This window comes from Ixodes scapularis, unplaced genomic scaffold (genome assembly GCF_016920785.2).
Source record: "Ixodes scapularis isolate PalLabHiFi unplaced genomic scaffold, ASM1692078v2 PGA_scaffold12__126_contigs__length_90152505, whole genome shotgun sequence".
NCBI classification, from domain to species: domain Eukaryota; kingdom Metazoa; phylum Arthropoda; class Arachnida; order Ixodida; family Ixodidae; genus Ixodes; species Ixodes scapularis.
Genome location: NW_024609838.1, coordinates 70,787,449 through 70,813,333, shown reverse-complemented (window position 1 = coordinate 70,813,333; position 25,885 = coordinate 70,787,449). Strand labels below are relative to the sequence as shown.

The window sequence follows — 25,885 nt, the reverse complement described above, 5'->3', positions numbered from 1 at the left end:
CGCTTTCTTCTCCGTTTTAAACTCCCAAACTTAAATGCAGCCACAGGCTTGGATGGCGACAGTCCCCCGCTCATTGGGACACTATTACTCGGTTTTAGGGTGCACGAATAACGACATAAAGCGTCAAATACTGTTCGAGGCCCTATGTAGTTTGCACAGAATCCGGCAAGTGCGACTGCAATCCCTTTAATACCCCTGTCAGACGGGCACCTAAAAATACCTTTACGCCAAAGGACCTTTAGTGTAAATGTCAATTAGGCAGTGCCACACGGCAACTCAAATGGCATTTAACATAAAGGTCCTTATCGTGAACCTGAGTTTCCGCAACTCCTTTACGACTGCTAAAGGCGTACTCTCGTCAGCAGTTGTCAACACTAAAGAAGCCAATTGAAATAAAATACCGTTCTGATATGTATGATCAATGTTTTTAGTATTTTTGTTATTGAAAAGAGTGTGTTTGACGTATATTCTGCACAAACCTCGCTCTACTAATAGTTTTCTGTACTCACGGCCCCACTGTCTATTCGCATTTGAACCTTGCACATTTCGACCCATTCTCATTTGGTCCTTCTCGTTTGAACGTTCTCATTTGATCCGAATCGTGTTTTTTGTAACTGGACCAATTCTCATCTCGCCCGTTCGCGCTACGACCGAATGACACTCGTTCGGCATGCTTCTAACGTCGTTATGCCTTCGCGGCTTTGTTGATGAGCCTTACCTTGCTTCGGCCCCCAACATACCATCAGATATATGATGTGTAGAGGTACGCACTGAGAATCCTACATTGACGCCTGCTTCCCTTCCTCTAAGCATGCACATTTAATTTGGAAACTTTGTTTGAACAGAAATAGCATACATAATAGCAGTGGTTCTTAACCATTGATGTTTCGTAGACGCCTTGTAGAAAGGCGAAGATGATGGAGGACCCCGTTCGGGGTGAGGGGCATAGAAAGGTATAGATTATCATGATAATGATTTAATAAAGGGATATAAGTAATTGCTGGAGTAAAATAGACTTATCTTATTGACATACATACGAGAGTACTGTCCCAAAAATTGGAACGTTTCTCAACGTGAAGAAAGACAACTAATATTGCCGTGCCTGACTGATGAGACAGGGCTTCGCGGACCCCCAGGATGTCTTCGCAGACCCCCTTTTGAGAACCTGCATTATAGAAGTGGTGGCATTGTCCCAAGTCGAGAGACATCAAACAACGCGACATTTCGGAATATGATCTGGCTGCGATAAATAGTTGGTCTGTTTTATTGGAAGCTAGTAGCTTTTCACGACGACCTCGACGCACGACTAAGATCCTTAGCAGAGAGAGCATGCCTGTAGTGTGGCACACGCACACACTCACACACACAAAACGCAAAGTATATCAATGTATTAATATTACCCTAAAAAAACGAGTGTGGTACAGAAAGAGTCAAGTGCGACGGGTCCAAGCGAGATATTTTTGAGAATGGCTGTTTTGAAAAGGGCCAGGTGAAAAGGGCGAAACGAGAACGGGTCCAAATGAGGAGGGTTGGAATGCGAAAGACGAAGCGGGAAATGGCCAAATACGACGGGTCAAAGCATGAAGATCTTTTTGAGAATGGTTGTTTTGAGAAGGGCCAACTGAGAAGGTCGAAACGAGAATGGGCTCGAATGATAACCACCGTTCTAAAAGAAGGCTTCGTCGTCCTGCTGCTCTCATCGCCCGCTTCGGCGTTTCGGTTTTCCTCCTCTCGATTTTCCTTACAACCATACTTCATTAGCTTTTATTTCTCTACTTTATATCTTATCATTCTTTAATGTGGATCGCGGTCTGTTATTTGTACATTTATATTTCTGTATCTCACTCTCGCGTCGTGCGATATATGTTGAACGACGGAGGAGCGGGTCGCCGCGCTTTCATTGGAGCGTTGAGGCGACCTGGGCGCTGATACGACTTTGGAAGGATTGGCTGGGGACCTCCGACGCGTGCACGATGAAACTCAAGCGCGAGCACGACGCCGAACTGAACAGGACAAGAGCGTAGCAGAAGCACGGAAAAGAGCGGGAGCACTCAGCAACGTTAGGACTGAGTGAGTGGGAGATGCTCAGGGTTGCCGCTGATAGCCAAAATACCACTTTGCTTGGGCTTGAAGTGGACTTTGTTGTAATCACTCGACTTAACTCGTCATTTCGTCTTTTTTTATTTTTTAATAGTTTGTTTCCATGAGAAAGACAAAATATTATTTTTCTGGCGTAAACGTAATTTATTCGTTTGGACGAGCTACGAACTTCAATCGCTGTAAACATCGTCTAAATGGCATTTACTTGCACTGTATGGCACGGCAGAACTTAAAGGTCATTTGAAAATCCTAAAGGCCTTTGGCGTAAAGGTCTTTTTAGGCTCCCGTCTGACAGAGGTACAAGCTCCATCGCTTTCCACGTAACCCCAATCTCCGGCGGCAGTGGGTTGCGTCCGTAAACCGAAAATACTTTTCCCCAACGCCATCCTCTCGACTGTGCTCAGAACATTTCGTGAATGGGGCGCGCACCGCACTTAACTGCTGTACCGTTGATAAACATGGGGTACGGTCGCAAGGTGTGTGCAAGTTTTCTCGTTATAATTGCTATTTCAGCTTTGTAACCGAATTTATCGTAACATTGATATTTCGAACTGGTGACACTGCCTTGTTTTTATCATCTACAACACTTAGTTGAAGGCTCATTTCCGCCGCCGGGTGTGGCTGGAAATTGTCAAAAAGTTAGTTCTGTCGGTTTTCCTGAATCGCGATCTGCTGCGCGATACTAGAGGGTCGTGAACCTATGTTGACCGTCACAACACCCAACTAGATTCTTCTTATTTCCAAAATTAGTACATAATAGAGCTAGAAAAAAGCCTTCTATTTCTGTTGCTAAAAGTTGAAGCATGCTCATGCATCGCTTTCGAATCGTTGAATCACTGATCGACTCGCTCCGGCAATAGGCCCATCTCGACTTTGCTGCTTTTATTTCTCGACAAAATCCCCGCTCGTCGACACGGGATCCTTAAATAAAACGCTTGGTTGATGTCATGTTTTAATCACTTTCATTCCACGCGTAACGTCACGTTTCGCGTGACGGCGCACGTGACGGTTTTCGTGACGTCTCACGTGTGCATTGTGTGTCGTTTGAAATTCCCGCGCGAGCTCATGTGTCGTAACGCCACACACGTGACGTCACGCGTGACGTCACACTTGGCTGTGACGTTATGACCATATATTGATCAGTCAGGATTTTCGCACCTACCGACACCGACGCCGGCTTTTCTGCAACACGAGTTCCTAAACGCCACCGCGTTAAAATCACAGGCACCTTAATTGCGTCTCACTGCCGCTCCTTTAATCTTGTGGCTGCCATTGTGTAAGTATGTAACTTATTTCATGGACCTTGTGATCCATTGTGACAGGTATGGGTGTGTCCCGCAGTTGGATGACACAGAAGAAACTGCTACGGCAAACAGAGAACGAGAGCATTTTCGAGTGCCTTAAAAATTAAATTAAATAAAACCATGTGCATCAGTTCGCCACCACTTGAATTGTATGAAGATGAGAACATACCTAATTCGGTGGGAAGCGAATTGGTTCACGACATTGGTCTGGTAGTATGTTTCTGTTGTGGCAGGTTCGTGTGTTTTCCTATTAAACTCAATCGTAAATCAGCACCTGTGGCCCTAGACTCATGAAACACAAATTTGAGGGGCCGAAGATTATAGAGGACATTATAGAGGACGCCGATAGGACTCTTAAAAATGATGACACCTTTTTCTTTTTTTCTTTTTTTTTTTTTTTTTTGTTTGCTCTTTTTATATTTTGGGGAGACTATCGTTTTGTTGTCGCCACGCCACTGGGAAGTGTTTACGGTTTAATCGCGACTGGCGCTTAGCCTTGTTTTTATTACTTTACGTTATTGTTCTTTGTTTATTTTTTTTTTTTTTTATTATCGTACTTTTTATAAGTGTCAAGTTTTATTTAGTTCCCCACCGGACGTGGAAACTACGTGGCTGAGCAGTGAGGACGAAGAAAAATGGAAAAAATCCATATCCGCAGCAGCGTTTTCGGAAATGGAGATTGTTTTTCGCTCAAGATGATAACGGCGTAAAAATGATGGTGTCAACATGTTTAGGGGATAGTAATTCCCTGCCAAATGGCAAAACTATATTTCGTTTCCATCGAATGGCATTGAGTGACCGTCGAACCAGCTTGCTATACTTACTGTAACGAGTGCCGCGCGCTGAATGGCCCATCATCTAATGGAGAGTTTTGAAATCGGCGGTCCGTAGGCGCTTTGGGTACACCGAGCAGCCTGGGGCGTCACACTCCGCAAGCGCAGACGTTCTGCGCATGTGCAGTGCGACACCCGAAGCTCTTTGGGTTCCCCAAAGCGTTGGGGCGGTAGTTCCAAGATGTCGGAAGAGACCTGGAGAGATTGTCCATGGATTTCACGTGCGCCTGCTCGCTGAAGCTGGTCAGTGCGCTAAAACTGATTTATTTGTCTACAAATGCGAAGCGGTTAGGGCAGGATCATATTACAGGTGACGGAGATGTTGATGCGCGGTAAGAAAACGAGCATGCTGATATTTAAAAGTTGCAGAAACCTCGACTTGCGAAGCTTTGCGGTGGGCGAGCGCGTTGTGGGCACCGGCCACGTCACTCTTTGTGGCAGAATATTATTGAGGGTGATGAAGATATCGTGCTTGCACTTTGCCTGGCCAACAGTGCTCTCAGAAGTGAGCCACGCACGGTGACCATCAAGATGTGGAAGAGCAGCGTTCACAGTATTGCTGCATTCGTGTCACAGGCTCGCAACTCGCTGCTCTCCGTCTCGGTTTTAGCGTGTTGCAACACGTGATCAAACTGCTCTCTGGTTATTGATAGGAAGTTTGTTACCGCAGGCTATTGTGCGGTGTAGCATTGCAACCGGAAGCTCGCGCTGCGCCTTTGAAGCACAAGTTTCAGCGCGCGCCAGGAGCGTTGCCATGCTCACGGTAGGCAATGGTAGCCTCCGGGAACGCTTTGCTAAAACTGCCTATTAATAGAATCGGCGTGTTTAAGGATTTTATTTATTGCTATATCGAAGAGAAATATTTTAATATACGTACATTTCTTGTACCGTGTTATTTGCAACGTTGCGGCCGCTCTCGCCAAAACTGCCCATTCTAAGCTCTCGTCACGAACAGCTAGCTAACACAGACGTGCTTAAAATTCTTCGATAATTTATTTATTTGCTTTGTAATTACCTTAAAGCAAGTACGGGTATTGTGTCTTTTGAAAGTGCTTCGAATAAATGGTCATGTTCCTTGTAACGGCCTTAAAACACGAACCCAATCCCGATGTGTATTATTCGACATACCGTTGCTCGACCAGTTTTCTCCTAGGGCAAAGGTTAGACTCTTCGTAGACCGTACGCTAGAGCTCTACATTACTAGCGGGAGCGTTTGCCGTCCCGTTGAGCGCAGATTGAGCTGGCGGCCATGCACAAGACCAGAAATCCGCAGCGTATACGATTTGGGAAAAGTCCCCAATGAAATTAGACATCACGGTCCTTCGTGTAACGCGGTTGCAAGTCGGAACATAAGAATTCCTATTTTAACACGTTCACTTTTGTCCGTTAAAACGGCTTCACGCATCAAGGCCGACAGTCCCTGCCACCGTTTCCGCGCCGCCGCCGCCGCTGCCGTCCCCGCTCCTCTGGTTCTCCGTCGTCCGCGAGAGCGCGAGCGGCGCGCTGGAGTTGCAAAAATTTGCTTATATTTCTACGTGCCCTTCCGACACTATTGGCGGCGTTCGCGATCAAAAGCGTCGCTGTGGTCGCAAAAATCATATCTTCCATTAAAAGTATTCTTGTTGGATTAGTTGGTGAGGAACGTTTTCAAGCTGTGGGTTCAAAAGGGGTTAAGTAAACGGCAGCAAGAGAGAAGACAAACACGCGGGCCGCCCGTGTTTGTCATCTTTCTCGGGTGGGCCATTTGATCGCTCTTACCCGTGGATCATAGAAGCTCCTGCATATTGATAATGCCTGCCCAATCGCCGCTTCATGGTGAGGCACATCCTGCCAATCAAGGCGGGGCGAATCCTGGTCGTGATGTCATGGAACGGAGGCCGTAAGAAGGCTCCATGGAACCATCTCGGCGCCAACGCCCGAGTCCCATTAGATCGACCAAACAGAAACAAACGACAGCGGCAAGCTTCGAACCAGAGACTTTCGCGACTTGACAGGCTTTGTAGATCAAAGGAGGCTATGCACAAGCACTAGCATCATGCACGCGAGCGTATCTTTGGCAGGCTTGCAATCACTCGTGCTTACTTCACGAGCCCCGAACGACGAAACGCCCGCCAAAGGCCAAAGGTCGTGGCCAAGGGTTACCATCGCGAGATTGCTGCATGTGTTTGAGGCTTGTCGCTGTCGTTTGTTTCTGTTTGTCGCTCCAGTGGGACTCAAGAGTCACCGACAACAACCGAAAGGCGGGGCGTGGCGACGTTCGAGCATCTCATTATCAGCCCGCAGTCAATCAGATTAAAGCAATAGACGATTAGAACGCCGGTACCAGTCACTAAGCGAGAAGCGTGATAAGCTACGCCCTGCTGTCTGTGGCTAATGCTTCTCTCTGTCCATGCGAATGTGCGAGAAACCAATCTTTTTCCGGCGACTGTGTCGTGCCCCGACACTCGTTCCAGAGGAGCACTCACGTTGGGAGGACTCTCGCAGAACGACGGTCGTTGGTGCTCGATCAAGTAGGCGTCGCCCATCGACGCACCCTGCAAAGAAGGCGACGCTGCAGTGAGACGGGGCCCCGGGCAGCTGACGACCCGCAGTACGCTCTTTCCACTGTTTGCGAATACCGTGGTCATGCTTACTACTCAATAGTATACAAATATTGGCAACTTCCGCCCTATTAAAAAAAGTAAACTTTGTCATTACAAGCAAGGGAGAAGTAAATTAGTTGACTAAGTAGTAAGTTTAGTACCCCTGCCACACGGAAATGTTAATATATTTCCATTCAGTGATATAGGATTTAATCAGCTCGCGGTCTTGAGTGATTATACGAGCGCCGCAAGAGGATTTGTTGACCCAATAATGTCATTCCATCGAAATTACATTAATTTTGCTATGTGGCCGGGGTATGATGCAAGAATTCAGTGACTGCACGCGATGACGTCGCTTACATGATCGTAAGTGACACTTGCCTTGCCTTGTCCGCGTTGACTATACGTCTACCTGACTTTTAACTGATCTGTATTGCTGTTTCCAATCACTGTGTGTCTCGCCATTTTGTCGAAGTATTTCCATATAAAATATGCATTCCTACAACAATAATTGCGTGACTCAATGTTTCCGACCTAAAACAATCACATTTTTCTATAGACGTCTTATACGCATACCTCGTGCCATTTCGTACCGATTATTTAGCGGTGTAATATTTTTCTCGTGTAATAAAATGTTTTCTAGACCCGTTGCTATGTGCAGCTTTCATTTTAGCTAATATCAAACGCCTGTGTGACTAAAAACGCGTTACGACGGTCGATCCGCGCGTGTTGCCTTCGCTTCGACGCGCGCCCCGATGGCCCTCCTTTGTGACGTCACGAGAAGAGCGCTACGGCCTTCTTCTTTAGGAGGTGTTGCGTTTACCCCTTGCTGGTGCGTTAGAAAGAGTGAAAGTCCCGGATGAGAGGCTTCGCCGGTGTTAGCTGTATGCATTGCCCGAAGTTCGTTCGCGCTTTCTTCTGTTTCAAAATTGCAAACTTAAAGGGGCGATGCAACGATTTTTGTATTTCGCGCAAATACCGCTTAGAACGGATCCCTGACGTTAATGACCTGTGAAATACCTGTTCGTTTTTCACCACACGCAATCGAAGTCGCAGAAAAAAAAATAAAGAAAAACTAGCAGAGTTCACTCCCTCAACTCGCAGCTAGAACAAGCCGATTATACGCCGCTAATGTTGATCATAGCCATGCGCTGGGATTGGCAAGGCACAGGACACGCGCTGAGTTCCGGACTTTGTTATGGTTCGGCTGTTGTCATTGCAGCGATTGGACACGGGACACTACCCGAATGCTTCTCGAGCTATCTATTATCACGAGCCTAAATCAAGTGTCCACGCCATGCTCGGTTCCAATCTATGAGCCGCATTCAAATATCGTCACTGGGCGGTACTGCTACCGCCCAGCTACGTCATCAGGTTTTTCGAAGGAGAGATTGAATGAAAACACTCGGTTTTGTCCTCGAAATTACAGCGCAACTAAGGCGTTTCTTGGTCAGTGGCGTTGCGTGCGAGTATCCTTGAGTCCCACTAGTGCCACTAAGCTCGTGTAAAGTAAAAAAACATTCCAACTGAATATCGTTGCACCGCTCCTTTAACTCGAGCCACGGGCTTGGATGGCGACAGTCCCCCGGTCATCGGGACATCATTGCTCGGTTATAGGGCGCACGAATAACGACAGAAAGCGTCGAATACTGCCCGAGGAGCTATGTAGTTTGCACCAAGTCCGGCAAGTGCGGTTGCAATGTCTAAGCGCCATCGCTTTCCACGTGACTTCGATCTCCGGCTGCAGTAGGTTGCGTCCGTAAACCGGAAAGGCTTTTCCCCAAGCCATCCTCTCGACTGTGCTCGGAACATTTTGTGAATGTAGCGCGCACCGAACGCTATACCGCCGATAAACACGCGTACGCTCGCAAGGTGCGTGCAAGTTTTCTCATGATAATTGCTGTTTCAGCTTGTAACAGTTTGTAACCGAATATATCTGAACGTTGTAATATTTGAAGCGGTGACACTGACTCGATTTTATCATCTACAAGGCTTAGTTGAAGGCTCCTTTCCGCCGGGTGTGGTGTGAAATTGTCGAGAAGGTATAGTTCTCTCGGCTTTCCGGAATCGCAATCTCCTGCGCGATACCAGAGAGCCGTGAACCTATGTTGACCGTGTCAACGCGACTAGATTTTTCCTATTTTCAAAATTAGTACATAATGTAGCTGGAAATAGACCTTCAATTTTGGTTGCTGTAAGTTGAAACATGCTCATGCATCGATTTCGAATTGTTGAATCATTGATCGACTCGCTCCGGTAATAGGACCATCTAGACTTTTCAGTTCGCAACAAAAGACGTCGACACGGAATTCTCAAATAAAACGTAACTGGCAGCCATAGCCGAGTCCGCGACTGTTGAGCGCGTGCATGCTGCGAGATCCCACTCGCGCTTTTGCAACGTCCATTCGACACCATCAAGATTGCCAGTCTTAGCAGCCTACAAGTGCGAACTCGTTCCGAGCACGCGCCGTGAACGGCGCACTTAAACATGGCGCCCACTGGGAAATTAGTCGCAAAATGATCTTATTATACACGGTGCAGCTCCCCTTCCTGCAGCATGCCGGACGCGAGTCCCTCGGTGCCCGCAGGCTCCATCATCCCCTCTAGTTAGGGGTGGAGGCAGTACAACCTAGGGGAAAAGGCCGGCGCACTTCCTTCTCGAACGTCACCATTAGTGGAACTACGCATGCGACGCCTATAGCTAGCGTCAGCGTCGCTGCAAGCGCGTCGCGCAGTGTCTCACAACTACCGCGACGCTATATATAGTACGCGACGACGCTACGACGGCCGTGTCTGACGCTTTGCGTCGCTTCTCGTCAAGCTTCAGCGTGTTTGCCGCTGGGTCGGGATCCACTAACAATGACATCATGAGCAGGCCTTGTCTTCTAAGTGGTATTGGCGGAGAATTGGGGGAATAGCTAAATAGAGTTACTCTGAGGGGTTCCGTACAGGGACGGTCGGAGGAGTGAGTTCATGAGGTCCCCGACCGGGGAAGCCACAATGGCCACGCTTTCACGCCCCCCAGGGGGGCGACAGGGGTGGAGGGCTCCCCGACACTCCGTGCGGAATGCGCGTCGGCCCATGCATCCCGGCGCCGCACAGGTGCAGTGAGTCAATTCCACCTAGGAGACAAGGCCCCGAGCATGACGTCATTGTTAGTGGATCCTCGACCCGCCCCAAGCGGCAAACAGGCTGAAGCTCGACGATAGTCTCCGTAAAGCGGTAGAGCTTGATACACTTGAATGTATAATGTGTAAGTTTAAGAAGCTGTATGCCCCTCCCCTTTTTTTTCCCCCCGTCTTTCTTAGTGTTTTACTCTTTTCCACTACAGACTTCCACACATCTCTCCCACGTGCTATGTGGGAAAGTAGAGGTTGCAGATATCTTAAAGGGATACTGAACCAAGGAATTTAGTGTCCATAATAAGTGGCGCACGTTCTTTCCACGAGCCAGCAGCCGCCGGTGTGCGCGAGCACACGCAACAAAAATGACGTCACAGACCTCCATTCGTGGTTGAGATGACAGTGAAATGTATGGGCTTCGGACCAAAGGAGAATAAAGACAAGTTTTTCATCTACAAAGTGGTGCCTGGTGTAAAAAGTAAGCGATGAATTGGTCTAACAAGCACGTAGCTTTCACTTGTAGAGATGAAAAGCCTATCTTTATTCTCCTTTAGTCCGAAGCCCATGCATTTCACTGTCATCTCAACCGCGAATGGAAGTCTGTGACGTCATTTTTGTTGAGTGTGCTCGCGCACATCGGCGGCTGCTGGCTGGTGGAAAGAACGTGCGCCACTTATTATGGGCACTAAATTCTTTGGGTCAGTATCCCTTTAACAGGTTTTCGTAATGTTGAACGTGGGGGTGGACTGCGAACGGCAAGAACACGAGGAAAGTAGTGGCGTCCTCTCATCTGAGCGCCTCCAGTGGCGGACTTTTAGTGTTGTGTCAAAAATCGAAAGCTCTCCCACGCGTTTCTAAAAGAAGCAACTACACAATTGAAAAAAAAAAAAAAAAAAACATGTGAGTGTGCAAGCGAGCTGGTGGTAGCTCATTATGTCGTCCAACACCAGCGACTGTGGTGCAGAAAACGAAAAACTTTTAGTCGAAGGAACAAACACAGACGTTCCCTTCTGTAACTGTTCTTTCGACGAAGAGCTCTTTTTTTTTTTTTTTTTTTGCCTTTTTCTGCATTACAGTTTCAAGTCTTAAACGACACAAACTTGAGGGTCAAATTTTGGTCATGCCCGATAAAATCGCGATGTAATTGTAGAACACGGTTTTGGGTCACTAAATCTCAGTGCAGTTGTTCATGTGCCGAGACTCGAACCGCAACTTCCGACACCGCTGCGTATTGAATACGTATGGCGAGTTTATCAGATATGATAATATGCTGTCGCATATGTTAGCAGCCCATCGGTTGGTATTGGGCCAGTTGATTTTTGTGCTTTTATTAAACTAACAGTGATTATGATTGGTCAAGAGTTAGTTCTTCGTGCTTTTGATTGAACTATCGCGTCGCCTTTCTAGTCTCAGTGTCGCTATTTTCAATCCTTCGCTGCGCAGTTGAATTAAGGTTGGCAGCACAGTATAGTTCTCCTTTTTAAACTACACTCTTTGAGCCGGAACGTCACTGCTTGTCGCTATGGTTACATGATCAACCTGCTGCGGGGTCGTAACGTTGTGTATCTCGTTTTTTATTCTTGACGCTTATACACACATTTCCGTTTGGCTGCGTTTGAGCGCGGAACGGCGTCCTTACGGCACCGGGCTGCGCAACGACGCACGCCGTTGCGTAGCCCGACGCAACGCAACGCGAGAAAGTGTGTGTGTGTGTGGGGGGGGGGGGGGGGGGGGGGGGGGGTTACGTCGTGCTTGTTCAGTACCGCGTGAGTGACGTGCAACCGGCTGCCCGTTCGGGGACGGAATAGTAGGAACTACGGGAGCTGGTTATTCCGAGGCTGCGATGCATCCTGATGAACAAAAGTCGCGGAAGCCAGAGGATTCAACCCAGGACGGGCCATGTCAACACCATCGCCGGGCGCCGCCGTGTAGCCGTGAATTTCGCTTACTATTGGTGAGCAGCGAGCGGCCATAGCGGTTGACTGCGTTTTAACGAAACGGTGTGCACAAGCTTTCCGCAAACGTTCCGCTCATTTGCATTAGGTAGCGCGCCACAGCACTGAATCTTACCCTTAACGGCGTTGGCCATCGTGCATGGACAGACCTAGGGTGCCTACATGTTGCCGCCGCATGTAGGCACCCTAGACAGACCACGTCCGAGAGAACGCCTACGGACCGCGCTGTCGACGCTGCCGCGCTTTTGTGCTGCACCGAGGGAGCCGCCGACGGACCGAGATACCGGACTCGGCAAAAGAGGAGACTGCTGATCTCGAAGGCTGTCCATCAGGATAAATGGCAGCAGCCATCTATCGTCATGGACAGCCTTCGCCACCCGGGTTCCGGAAGAAATGTCCCCGGAAAAAACGTCCCCGGAAAAAATGTCCCCGGAAAAAAAGTCCCCGGAAAAAATGTCCCCGGAAAAAAAGGCCCCAGGTGGATAGTAGGAAAAAATGTCCCCAAAGGGACATTTTTTCCACTTCAAGTACAATCTGTTTTTGACTTTTGTGTATGAACCAAGAGTTTGTCATTTCATTCCTGATTTTGCAACATTGCATCTCAACTGTTTGTGTTTGTTTTTCATTGTGAATAAAACATTCATAACACTTCTAGCTAAAACGAAATTATTGTGTCGGGAAATTTGATAAGTACTTGTGTACCCTTTTCCAAATAGCTAAAAAGCGCGACACTTAACACGAACAAGCGATCACTAGTTTTTTTTTTTGTTTTTTTTTAAGGGGCGAAGCTCTTTAGGGTCTAGCCTTGTCCGTCCGGCGTCCGTGCTCACATCGATTGCCATCCCATCTGTCTTCTTAAAAAAAGAAAAAATGTTTGCGCAGTCGACAGGATTCAAACCTGTGCGGGAGACCCCAATGGATTTCTAGTCCATCGCCTTAACTGCGGGACGAGTAGGGGCTTTGAGATGTGGTAGTAACTCAAGAGCTGGGGATGTCATGGATGAAACGTTGCATGTAGCCGCTCAACGTCTATACAACAGAGGGCGCTGCGGTCAAATGCGTATGTAATCGCGTTAAAATTTGCATGTATTGGCTCAACGTTTATAGACGAGAGGGCGGAGGGCGCTGCGGTCAAATGCTCAAATGCGTATATAACCACGTTCTATACCACACATTCTCTTTCTGACATGGACGTGGAGATGCTTTCCCACGGCATCCAGCGGATCCAAGCTGATCCGCTAGAAGAACCACTGGCTCTGCATTTCACCGACCATAAAGCAGTAATAATGAAGTCGAAACGCAACCCGGAACTCAGCAATACCTATGAGCAATAAAAAAAATCCGCACCATCAGCACTACCTATGAACAATAAAATCAGTATCATCAGCACCACCAGAGCTTCGCCCCAATCAACATAATTCACCACGTGGAGATGCGGTCATTTTTTTATAGAAACGAGAGGTTAATTGTCATCAAAGTTATTATAGGTATTGAAGGTGCTTATTTGGGGATATAATGCAAACGGTAAAATTTCGTTCTCACTAATCCTCTTTCGGAGCCGTTTTCCCCTACCTGCCACACGGTGCCTTTTTTCCCAGGACATATGACCGGACCGCCCGAAGCACATGAGGGTCAGGGAAACCCAGAGATAGAAAATCCTTTGGGGACATTTTTTCCTACTTTCCATCTGGGGCCTTTTTTTCCGGGGCCTTTTTTTCCGGGGCCTTTTTTTCCGGGGACATTTTTTCCGGGGACATTTATTCTGGGGACATTTTTTCCTACACCCTCGCCACCCAATAGCATCCCAATATACCTTTTTTAAGAACTGCTCGTCATCTGTGCAGTGACCATTATCCGAGCCCGGATAATTTTGGGCTTAATTTCTGGTACACACTCTGGTGCTCAGAGTATGTGCATGAGCATATACTCTGACAATGTACTAAACACGAAAGCTTCGTCAGGGTTCGGCGAGGGCTAGGGCAGTCACACGCTTCGTGCTCAAAAAATGGCGACCGCCAACGTTGCTTGATCGGGTTTTGAAAAATGAGCCAAAAGGGGAAAACCTCGAGCCTGCGCGTTCCGCCTTCCCAACTACACAAAAGCTGTCGGCTTTAAGGCTATTGGATTTTCGCGGAGTAATATGTATTTCCTGGTAAGTTATTCGGCACTGCGCTCAAACGCAGATATGTCTATGGCCCTTGAAGCCCCGCATTTGGCACATGACCCCCTTGATTGGCAAGCTCCGCGCCTCACCTTGGCCTATCGCGGCAGACGGAAATCTTGCCGACTTTCTCGCCGAGTTTCCAACTTAGAGCCCCAGGCGGGAGTAAAACGCGCGCAACGGAGGAACATCCAAGTAAAGTCACTGTATCCTGAGAATGTGGCGCCAAGCTCCACGTATGGTCGCCATTTTGGTTCCCGAAATGAGCAGTGCACTTTCTCTTTGACCTCTCCATTCTTGGTGTGCCTATAAGAATTCGCTGGTGACGGATGGCCTTATAGAGACATTTCTTGTATACCGAGGTTGTCGCTATCTACACACCGACGAAACAAGCGTATACGTCTTCGTACCGCCAACACATGCGGTATCGGTGCTGGAGGTATCGAAAAATAATTTTTCCGTCTTGAAGCGTAAGAGCAATATCATTGTAAGATGGACGAGTTGATTTCCTACACGGTGCCAAAGATGCTTACATTGGCGAGGAAGGCTTTCAATGTATACGATGACGCTCCATAGCGATTTTGGCCCGACTGGTTTAAAACAACCCCTTCGGAGATTCGAAAGGACGAAAATGGCGATTGTCATGGAGACCAATCTGCTAATCGCACTGTGCGGTTTTGGTCGTCTATATGTCAGCATTCGTTTGTGTACCGCTCGAAGGCAGGGAAATCAATGGCGTTACTTGCCGGGGATCCAGTGAATTTACGTTCAACGGGACACCAGAAGGGACAGAGGAGAAAGAGCTTAGGACGACTGAGTGTCCGCACAAGGGCCATCGGAAGGAGTGAGTGACGGAGAAACTCCCTCAGGCTGGAAGCAACTCACGGACCTCCACAATGTCGGGGCAGAGGTTGCCTGCAGCGGCGGCATTTTTCCTCGTCGACAGCGGACACTCGCCCGAGGGACCGGTCCGCGAGGACCCGGGCCCAAAACAGGATTTACTCGGGCCAGGATTTGCTCAGAGCCCCAAATGGACCGGGGACTTAGAGCTCAACGTGTGCCTTGTTTCCCCGCTGACAGAGAATGTGGTGGGCAATTCTTCTCTCTCTGCCTTTTTTTTTTGTTTTTTTTTTGTTTTGTTTTTTTGGCACCGTCTTTCAGAGCTTTCGGCAGTGTCCCATATGTTTTCTTCTGTGTATATAAGTCGATGAGAACGCCGCGGCACAGTTGATTTATATTGTGACCTTATTCGGGGTTCTATTCCAGAGAAGGCTGAAACAGCTGAAAGCCAAAGTCATCCCGCTCATACACCATACTGAAAACAAGGTGTTTGCTATTGGCATAGTGGGGCCTTTAGCAAGCCGTTAGCGTGTTCCGCGTATCGCACTTCCGGGAGCCTTTGAAGCGTGTTGTCAAGCGCGCGCCCGGCTGATACTGTGACCGCGGAGCACGAGCTTAAAACCATGCTTCAAATGGCGCGCGCTCCAGTAGTGCGGTACGCGGATCACGCTAACGGTTTGCTGAAAGTCCCCAAAGACAAAAGTTGTCGTACCCAAGCTGTGGGCGGCATTTAGATGCAGTTTGTTCTACCTTTTCTTCGTGTATGTAACTGTTTTGTGTACCACTAAGAGTTTGGTTTGCTGCGTTTTGGTAATGAACAGCTTGACTTCGAGTATGTTAGCTGTCCAGCAACCGAATCAAGGAGCAAGACCCCTTCAAGTACATTCAGCGCTGAACTTTTTTTTTTTTTTTCGGTAAGCATCTTGGCATGCGTCCAACCACTCCCCTGGCCCTTTTCTACTGTCGCCATTTCCGAAAGGCACCATCCCGCACGACCAGCGTTATCAGTACCTATCTTTGCGCGTATTTGTATTTTTTTTTTTTTTTTACATTATGTCTTTCTACCATCCTTGGTATGGGGAATAAAAAGAAACAAAACCGATACCACGGCACAATGCCAATGTGTTCTAACGGGCTGAGGCATGCCATGGGCTGTCCATCATTTGTAGTTCGCAGACAACCTCCCAGACGACAATCGTTACCGGAAAAAGGTCCACTAGCGTCACCTTCCACAACTCAATCGGGTTCGCGACGGCAGTCTGAGGTACACGTACGTCCTTTTTCGAAGAAAAAAAAATAAAAGAAAACAACTTTACTGACGGCGCTATACAGAACAACAGGTCCGATCGAGGAGAAGGAGTGTCACTTGGCGTCGAACAACCCCGTCCCCCAACAAAACCGTGACCCGCTTGCCCCAAACAGGCATTCTTCGCAACACTACAGCCGCCCCTGCTCGGAAAATGACGAGAGAACGAGGAGGGGGACAAAATTGCCCCTCTTATCCCTAAATTGGCGCCAAGCTGTTCATGCGAAAAGAGGACACTTCGGGTAAACGGTCGTGCGTATCCTTCCATTCGGCCTTGCCTCCAGGCAGGTTTCAGAGCGTCGTGTATTTGGCGTCGTCGCGTGAAAATCTGCGATTCTCTCTTTCCCTTAGTTGTCTCGATGATAAAGCACGCCCATTCCTGAGCTGACAGTGTTTCGTAAGCTGCACGCTCGTTGAAGCAGTCATACATATACCTTTCACACCACGTGATGACGCTCCCGCCTGTATACCACACGCAGAGAAGGGTCGGGTGAAGAAAGGGAGGTGGTCCATTGGCCCGGCTAGCGCGTGCTACTACAGCGCCGTCAACTTCAACGGAGTATAAAAGTAGCCTCCAGTAAAATGGTCACATCCGTGAAAGTTTCAAGCACAGTTCACTAAACGGAGAGGTGTGCAGAAAGGCAGCCTACGGCAGCGTCCCAAAATGCCTACCGCGCCTGCCGGCACAATTCCTGGTTCAACACGCTGAGTTCGCGTCCCGTTCACTAATAACTAATTCGGGTGGTCATTCCCCGGCGAAATATTTTCCATATCCTCGACAAAGGCGCTCGCGTGGTCAAAGGCTGGAGAGTGTGCGCAATCCGGGTGGCGCTTCTCAGGTGTGTGCCGGCAATGTGCCGGTACAACTTTTGCCCGAGCTCCAAAAGGCCGGGCAGCTTGTCTGCCAGACTGTATCCGGTATCGTCACATTCGAATCAGAAAAGGAAACCAAGGGAAACAATGCTCGCCGATAGCGGGTTCTAGAAGTGTCACTGCAGACTAGAATGCACACACGTCTCACATCTACTCCACACTCCTCAGCGGATCGCTGAGGCGTATGGGGTTAGTGATAGGTGTCGCCACCGGCGCATCGGCAGTATAGGGTCAGTATGATGGTAGTGGTTGTATGCGTGCGTGCGGGATTCAGCTGCCCTGTCGACTGCAGCGCCGGGATTGTTGTCTACACTCGCTGCCTCACAAGCTCCCATTGCCAACCTGTGCCGGTCCGAATATTTTTTCTATAGTACACTGAAGTGCCACTAAACACTCTGTCAGAGTACAGCATTCCCAATCTTTAACGCCTACTGGCTGACAACAGCCTCACTCTAGCCGAGTATGTTTTGATTTTCTGCAGCACCATTGAAGGGAAGCAGTCACGTGAGACGTGTGTATCGTCGTCACTGTTTACAATCGTTGCCATGAGCCAGCGTATCAGGGCCCACGGTGTGGACGACCGGCTTCTGCTGCAACGCTCCGGGTCGCTAAGGGGCATTCACACGAGGAAGGAGAAATCCCGGGAATTTTTCCCCGGAGCGCGCATCACTCGACGAAAATGTCAGGCTCTTACGATGCGGCGTTCTTTCGTCAGCTCCTCGGCGGAGGGAGGGAGGGATACTCGGGTGGCACGAACACTCCCGCTTTGGCGGCCGATCAGTTTTGTTTTAATCATATTTTTCATGGAACTATTTGGTGTCAAATGTAGAGCTCGCTAAATTCGTCTGCGGCGGTGTCAAGTGTAGAAAACCACTCAATTGGACAACACGAAAGCAAAGGCTAGTATAGACCTTTTTCACAAGGGCGCCGCCATCTTGAATTGTCGTCACTTCCAGTATGGGCGAAGACATTGTTTTGCCGTCGCCACGCCAATAGACCTTTCCAGCGGCAGTCTCGGACGAAGCGATTTACAGCGCGTGTCCCTGGTTTTGAGAGTGTACGTCAGTGTTGCCCGACTGCGCTGAGCTGTGGAGTTTCTCGTCAGTAGGCTGTGGCAGCCTGCGTTGGCGCAATTCCGGACGCTGGTGGTGGCTGAATTGCCGCGTTTTCTTTTTTATCTTGTATTCTGTGGCGAGCATAATTTATAGAGGTCTTTAAGAAAGCAGTGCTCTATTTTTGGGAACAAAAACAAAGAAATGAAAGCTGTTTTGGTGAGTCCGTGCGCGACAGTACAAATGCAACTGGAATGTTTGTTTCATTTTATGTTCATTGTTTTACGGCACTGTAAACTCAGCCGTGTCACTCTATAAAGGTCAAAATATTTGACCACACAGGATATCCGTACTGCATGGATATTCCCCGCCCACAACATAAGATTCAATGAGTCTCATCAATCGAACAAAAAATATATTGTACGTACCCCTCGGTGCCGCATTATCCGAACAGGATTTGAGAAAGGTCTCAAATAACACAGAATGTCCAATATACAGTGTCGACGATAGTCACTTCACGACGATGGGACGGAATCCGGCGTGTTTTGGGGAACATGTAGAAGAGAGCTCCTTTTTTTGCACAGCTTCATAGCAATGAACGAACGTGCTTATTATGTCGCCACACCCCGGACCCGACCCTATCAGCTAGTTTTTGCGAAGACCCGGAACACAGCCTGGAAGGCTTTTTGGAGATTATCTCGACGGAAATAATCCTCCAAGCACGTCGAACTGCCTGCGTCGCGGGCTGCTTGACGTTTGCCCTCTTCGTTCGTTTCCTGCGAAGGCCGAGCGGGCTACGAGCCCTGGTATTCCCTGGTTCTCAGACTGGAAGATAACATACAAAGGGTAAGCATCCTAAACAGGCGAATAAAATAAAAAAAACTTCCAAGAAAAGCCGGCGAACTTCGAATGCAAAATGCATGTGGGGAGTCACGCTGACCGGGTTTCCACAGCTCAGGCGGGTGCCAGAAATTTCTGGCTGATAGGGGTCGCTCGATTCGCAAAATGGCGGCGGCCAGAGCGCTCTTTTTGGAAAGGTCTATAGAATGCATTTAGGAGATAAGCGTAACCGTCACCCATTCTCATTTTGTCTCCCCTCTATTTTTTTACTATTTGCAGGTTGAAACGTTTTAATATTTTTTCGTCGCCCATACCGGATATGCCTTCTTGGCGGTTGGGGGCAAGAGTAAGCGGAAAAGGTCTATACAAGGCTGGCCCTCTCACGGCGGTCTTGAAAATCGGCAACCACAGAAACAAAACTGCTCGCTTACAAAATGCTGGTACGTCCTCTGTTATGGTATGCGTCTGAGGTATGGGACCCACACGGCGAAAAACCTTATCCTTCATCTCGAACGCGTGCAACGATTACTTACAGTTCACAGCACCCAAGAATAGACACACCTCAAAAGTTCACTTACACAAAGAAAGAACACTCCCACTGCGCTGTGTGAGTGTTCTTTCTTTATGTGAGTAAACTTTTGAGGTGTGTTTGTTCTTGAATGCTGTGAAGTGTAAGTGTAAACCACCAACTCGCCCAGGCTGAAGTATTGTGCAACGAATAGCTTTAGATTTTTTTTTTTTCAAACGTAGCGTTGATTAGATCCACTAACAGAGCTGTACGCTCTATCTAATCTTCTCTCCCTTGAGTCTAGACGAAAAAACAAGCGCTTGAAGTTTTTTTTATTATTCTTCCTGAGTCATTGCTCATAAAACCATCAACTTACGTGACATTTCATAAGTCGCGTATCACTCAGAAAAAGCACTCGCGTTACTTGCATGAATTCTCGTTCAACAGATTGTTATCTTTTATTTTTTTTACGCACAGTGCAAGAATGTAATGTACTACCGAGAATATTGTTTCGCTCCATGACTCTGAGTTGTTTTCATCTTATGTAGACACAACATGACTATCTGTATACACTGTATGCCAATGCATACATTCGTCTGTGCATTGGATGTCGCTTGTGGTTTGTATGTTGTGTGGCGTTCTTGCGTGTGCTTCGATTGCTGGTACATTTTTTTTTTTTTTTTCAAAATGTGTTCGTAATTACCACTACTATCGAAGTCCTTAACTTAGACTGAAAGTATGTGAAATAAATAAATTTTAAAAATAGATAAATCCCTCTCCCCGGTACTTTGACGGAGCGAACGACGAAGCTGCATGGAAGAAATTTCGCCTGCTGTCGACTTCACGCACATTCCTGCGCTGAGTTGTCCCTCGTGTGAAATACCCTTTGAGCGCAGTGACTCATGTGCTAAAAAAACAAAAAAAAACACCCTAACATTTGGTATTTCGTGGCTCCTACGTGCCCGCTTGCTGTGCCATCGGGTGCAGAAGGCAGTTCAGAGAACGGCAAAAGACTCTTCCCCTTCCCTCAGTTAACATCGCTACAGTGAAGCGGAGCAGCGCTTAACTTGCCATTATGGAACGAAAGAATTCAAACCCCAATTTCAGAAAGCAAGCTTTTAGATGTGAGTGTATTTCACTGGTCATCTCCGTGCATCGCTCGTCGCCTCGCAGCGGATCGGGCTGTTTCGACTGAGCTTGGTTCGGCACGAATGATGTTCGGAGGAACGGCTGCGTCAGAATAAGAATTCGATCACAGTGCTTTCTATTCAAATTGCTTCGCTTCGTAGGGAAGGGGAGAACCAATGTAAGGAGTAGCTTTGCATGCGAAATCGGAAGAGCGAGTGCCCGGGTGACTCATTACACAATTTAATCAAACACTCTTGTTTGAATGGGCACTCAAAAAGTTATAATTTAAAGTTGTTTCTTTTTTTTTTTTCTTTTTTTTTTTTTTTTGCGGCACGAAAAACACATTAATGAAGACTTGTGAAAGAGATTAATCTTTCTGGTATTTTCGGTTCAGAGAGTCACTAATTTCATATCAAGCCATACTCGTGGCTCACCGTCGGTCCCATTTGTCTGCACTAACAAATCCCATTGTCTGCGTCGACTTCCAACTGCCTTGAGGATCGCCATGGGGAAAACATTGCTGGACATCCCTGCAAGCTTCATCTGGCCAGCAAAGCAATTGTCAAGCTATCATAACAGCTCGACACCATGTAGTATATCCTACCCTGTTGCTGTTCAGTCCTGAACATACTGTATGCAGTTTTAAATATATCGATGAAATGCTGTTGGGTTTATACGACGGTATTTTGATTGCTCAGAGAGCGTGAAAAATGCCGGCGGCTGAATGCGATGACATATATAGATGGCTAAGCTCTAATGCTACGTGGATATTTGCTACGTTGGTATTATTTCTTGAAAGACACGGGGATCGGATTTCACTCGTATTAGCCCCTGCCCTCAGCAGCCTAGAGAGTCAGTCTGACAACTCTGACACATTTCAAAGGTAGGCGATTTTCTATATTGGCACTCGGCTGTCTACGTAGCTGAGACCAATACGGCATGCTTTATACGCTGCACTCTCAAAAAAAAAAAGGTGTAAAAGGGTGTATCGTTACACCCTTTGTCCCATATAATACACCCCAAAACTTCAATTCGACGTACAGCGCCCTGCACCTGAAAGGACGGCGGGAAATTGATAGCCGTGTGGTCACGTGCTTGATAGCCGTGTGGTGCAACTTATTAGAATAGCTAATGTACGTGTTACTCACTCCCAAAAAAATAATCGGGGTTTTCTTGTTCCAACTGTAAAAACTTGGTGTTTTCTTTATGTGGTCTTTGATACGTACTTTAGCCGTTTAAGAAGTTATATCCCACCGTTACCAAGCCCCTCGTAAATTTTGGGGACGTCTGTTCGACTATAGGGCTCTGTACGTCGAAATGAAGTTTTCGGGTGTATTATATAGGACAAAGGGTGTAACGATGCACCCTTTTTTCTTGAGAGTGTACGCTGGTACTGTCGAGACGGGTTATAACAAAGTCAACGGGAATCAGAAATCACTTCGCTATATCCGCTATTTCGTTATAACCATCCTCGGTTATAACGAAGTGCAAAAGGGATGGGAAGTCGCAATCGCTTCGCTGTAGACGCCATTTCGTTATAACCGACTTCGTAATAACCGGTATCTGTGGTCGCCCAGTAACAGGACCGGGGAAAACACGCCGAGAACTGACATGGTTCTCGCACGTCCACGTGGGTCTTTCTTGGAAGTCAGACTAAACGGTGACGGTCAAGAACTGTTTCGGCCAGGGCGACGCTCTCGTCAGGCCTTCATCCTCAAAGACCGCTACCGCGCGCGCTGCCGCCTGTAATCCCGTATGCGGAATCAACCCCATGTCTCGGACCCATCGTCAAAGCGAAGCTCGGCAGACTTGGAATTCATTTACTCTTGCCAAATCAATGTACAGGGTGTCACAAAAACAAAAAAAAAATCACAAAGTATTTTTTTTTTTTATTTATTGCGAAAATAAACTAGGCATCGTCGAACACTCATACTCCGCCCATAGGCAGCGCTAGAGGTCACAACCAGATGCCAAAGTTTCAGCCCGATCCGATACCTTAAACAAAATTTATAAGTGATTTTCTGAAAATTTCAATGGGAAAACGGTGGCCGACGGAGTTTTCGAATACATTGGGCTCTACGGCACTAGAAACTGAAAGCCGGCAAAAACGGGCAAAAATTACTTATAACTTTTGAATAAGGTGTCCGTTCGGGCTGAAACTCTGGCATCTGGTTGTTACCTCTAGCGCTACCTTTGGGCTGAGAATGAGCGTCCGGCGATGCCTAGTTTATTTTTGCAAAAAGAAAAAAACCTGTATTTTTTTTTTTTTTTTTTTACACCCTGTATACTTTTTTTTTTTTTTTTGTAGCGTATGAGGTCGAAGGACATGCAGTGCTTATAGAAGCGATAGAAGGCGGACGGTAATCGTTAAAGAATGGAGACAGGATCACATTTCAATCGTTTTGGAAACGTTTTAGTGCACTCGAATAAAAAAAAAAGCATTAATATAAAATATTTTGTTTGTATGTTTGAAAGCAAAATAAAGGCGAATGACCCCATGAAGCCCTGGACAAACGTATACACGTCGTAGACGGTGGAAACAAGGCGTCTCGGTTCTTCTCCATCGTTGGCGTTCCTCCGCAACTCAAAATCGAAATGAGATATCACGTGGTCAACACGTTTCTTCTCCGCTCCGGAAGTCGATTACAGCGCCAGTCTTAACGCGATGGCTGCACTGTTGTTTCTACGCTATCAAACAAGGAAAGATAATTCTCTCAACAGACAACGAAGGCTCCACACGAGCCTGGATGAACGAGACTGTCATTCACGGAGCTGGCGGTAGATGCACGTGTCAGGTATGGATCATTCTGTCTTCTTTCTTTTTCCTGTCAGTAAACCAGTAGTTGTGAGTGGCGCTCTTTCCTGCCCTGTTCTTCTCCTCTCTACTTTATGCGCCAAATGCCTCAATACCTAAGTTAGACTCATGCAGTCCTCTGAACTCCGAACTTTCTGGCCGAATCGAACAGAACCTAATGACTAGCTGATGCAGTGTTCATGTCGGCTGCCAGAGCCGAGATGAACACTGCATTAGCTGCAGGTCCGGAGACGTCAGGGACAAGAAATGACAGTGACGACAGAGTGCGCGTTTGCGCAAACATCATTAGTATACGAACCCCATTGAAAGGGAGTTGTATTGTATATTGGTGCGATAACTTCGATAGGCGACACCTGATTTACTCCGCGCCAGCGCCTTTGCGCGTGAGATATCCGAGGTATCGGAAATAATTACTAAAACTTCTTATATTGATAATCCGCTATATAAACAATTTTGGGAACGGATTGGGTAAATAAATGCGTTTTTGTTTCGTTGTTACGGATAACTCCCATTGTGTACAATTTTGCGGGAAACGTAAGTTGTCCATACCAACGACACATGTCACCGTACGAATAATTTGAATCTAAAGCGACAATATCGGTTGCAAAAGTACAAATCAACTGAGCTGGATTCGCCGCCTCTCGGCCAAATGCTGCTAACGAATTCAGATCATAACGACAGTTTTACCTTCTCGTTGCCTAAAATCATGCTTGCAAGTCATAAACATTTTGTCTAAAATCGCAAAAGAAAAAAGAAACTTTTTTTTTTTTTATGTTAAGGCAGTCCGCAACGAAGTAGAACGATATATGGCCTGAGCTTCGTGACAAAGTATCTATAGTTCAAAAAACCACATCTTTTTGATCCTAATGTGGATGAGCACCAAAATGACGGCGTCCACGAGCAAATAGCGGAGGATGAATTTCAGATACTCTGACCGTAGCCTATTTAGTGGCTCCAGAGATATAGGCAAGAGCAAGGCCGTCTCAGCTACAGTTTTCTTTTCTTTCTCTCCTCGAGGAAAGTTTTCGACACAGTCCTGATCTGTCCGGATGAAGTCATGATCTGTCCATGACATTCCCGCGGGTTCAAATGGCTGAGAGCGCATCAAAACCAAACGCAACTTACGAACCGGATACGATCATTGGCATAGGCTCGCTTGCGCTAAAGGTAAAGCGCAATACTCCGTTTCACCCTATGTTGTACCGCAGGGAAGGCTAGAAGCGCGAGCTCGTAACGTTGACAGTTGCCCTCAGTGCACGAGAGGTGCCGCCGAAATGAGCCCTAGAGCAAGGAACTCGCGCTTGCAGACTTTCCTATGGTACATCATCAGGTGAAATAGACTATGGGTAACGAATGGCGAGAAATACATTAGCAAGTCATCGGGAAATCCATGCTTTCGATGAAGCGTGGCAACCAATTCAAGGAGCTTGGCATGCGGCGTGCGAAGCACGGATGTGCCGCAGTCTCGCGGTCTCGTCACAGCATGAGGGTCCACTCACAGACCCAACTATACGTTTTCTTGCGTACGTTATGACGTGACCGCGAGTACACTAAGTTATCCTGTATCCGTATGTCGCCTGGAAAGGTACTCCTTAAATTGATCGCCACGCTTCATACGAAGCATGAATGACCAAATGGTCTTATAGACAGTCAAACACGACTGTGTCAATGTCCCTTGAGGTTCATTCACGCGTTAGATACGACAGCGGGTTACTGGTCTGGAAGACCAGTGCTTCGTACGCGGATCGCTTTTCTCCAAATAGAAACACACGTCGCATGTAATATAAGTACGAGAAATCCCATTGGAACGGTATTCAGCGAAATCTAGGTATTTATTTGAAGGACGCTAAACACACGAAATGGTGCCCACGTGTTCGGGTCGGCGAGCGGGATGCTTTTCTTACTCAGGATCGTCTCGCGAAAATCTGTTGACTGCTTCTGCGCCCTTAACGATGTGCACTTTTCGAGCCAACTAATCCGATCGATGTTCGTCGTTACGCTCGTCAATTGAGAACCCGCCACCTTTTTCCAGGACAGATAGCCGCCTCGTTCTCCTCCGATCGACGGTCGGGGCGCAGTCGGTGCCCTCTCGGACCGACTCGGCCGACAGACAGAGCGCGCACGGAGGAAGCGGGCTCACCAGGCAGCTGACGACGCAGAGCAGCCAGGCCTGCATGCTGAGCGAGGTCCCCCTCAGCCGGCGCCCGACTCCGACGACGTCCCGACGGCCCGCGTAGCTCCTCGCGCTCCCATCGCACAGCACGCACTGAGCCACCCCCGCGTGCGCAGCCGCCGTCGAGCGTCGCTGCGAGCGCTCCTCTCCTCCCCCCTTCGGGGTTGGTGGGAAGGGCGCCGGGAGGAATCGAGGAATAGGGAAGCGCGACGGTCCCTAGAAGCGCCGCCGATTTATTCCCCGAGGAAAAACGATTGCGCCCCCGAGAGTAACGACGGCCTACCGACTGATTG

The 25,885-nt window shown here is 47.8% G+C and overlaps 1 protein-coding gene across 1 annotated transcript in view; it reads right to left on the bottom strand.

Moving 5' to 3' along the window:
* The window catches only part of LOC8050708 (metalloprotease TIKI1), a 93,332-nt gene extending 67,713 nt beyond the window's left edge, over nucleotides 1-25,619 (bottom strand). Inside the window, exons 1-2 of the mRNA XM_040210879.2 lie at nucleotides 25,560-25,619; nucleotides 6,703-6,771 (exon numbers count right to left, since the gene is read on the bottom strand). Of these exons, the coding sequence (XP_040066813.2) occupies nucleotides 6,703-6,771; nucleotides 25,560-25,595 (105 nt within the window). The 5' untranslated portion in view covers nucleotides 25,596-25,619. The remainder of the gene's footprint in view (nucleotides 1-6,702; nucleotides 6,772-25,559) is intronic.
* Nucleotides 25,620-25,885: the final 266 nt, after the last annotated feature.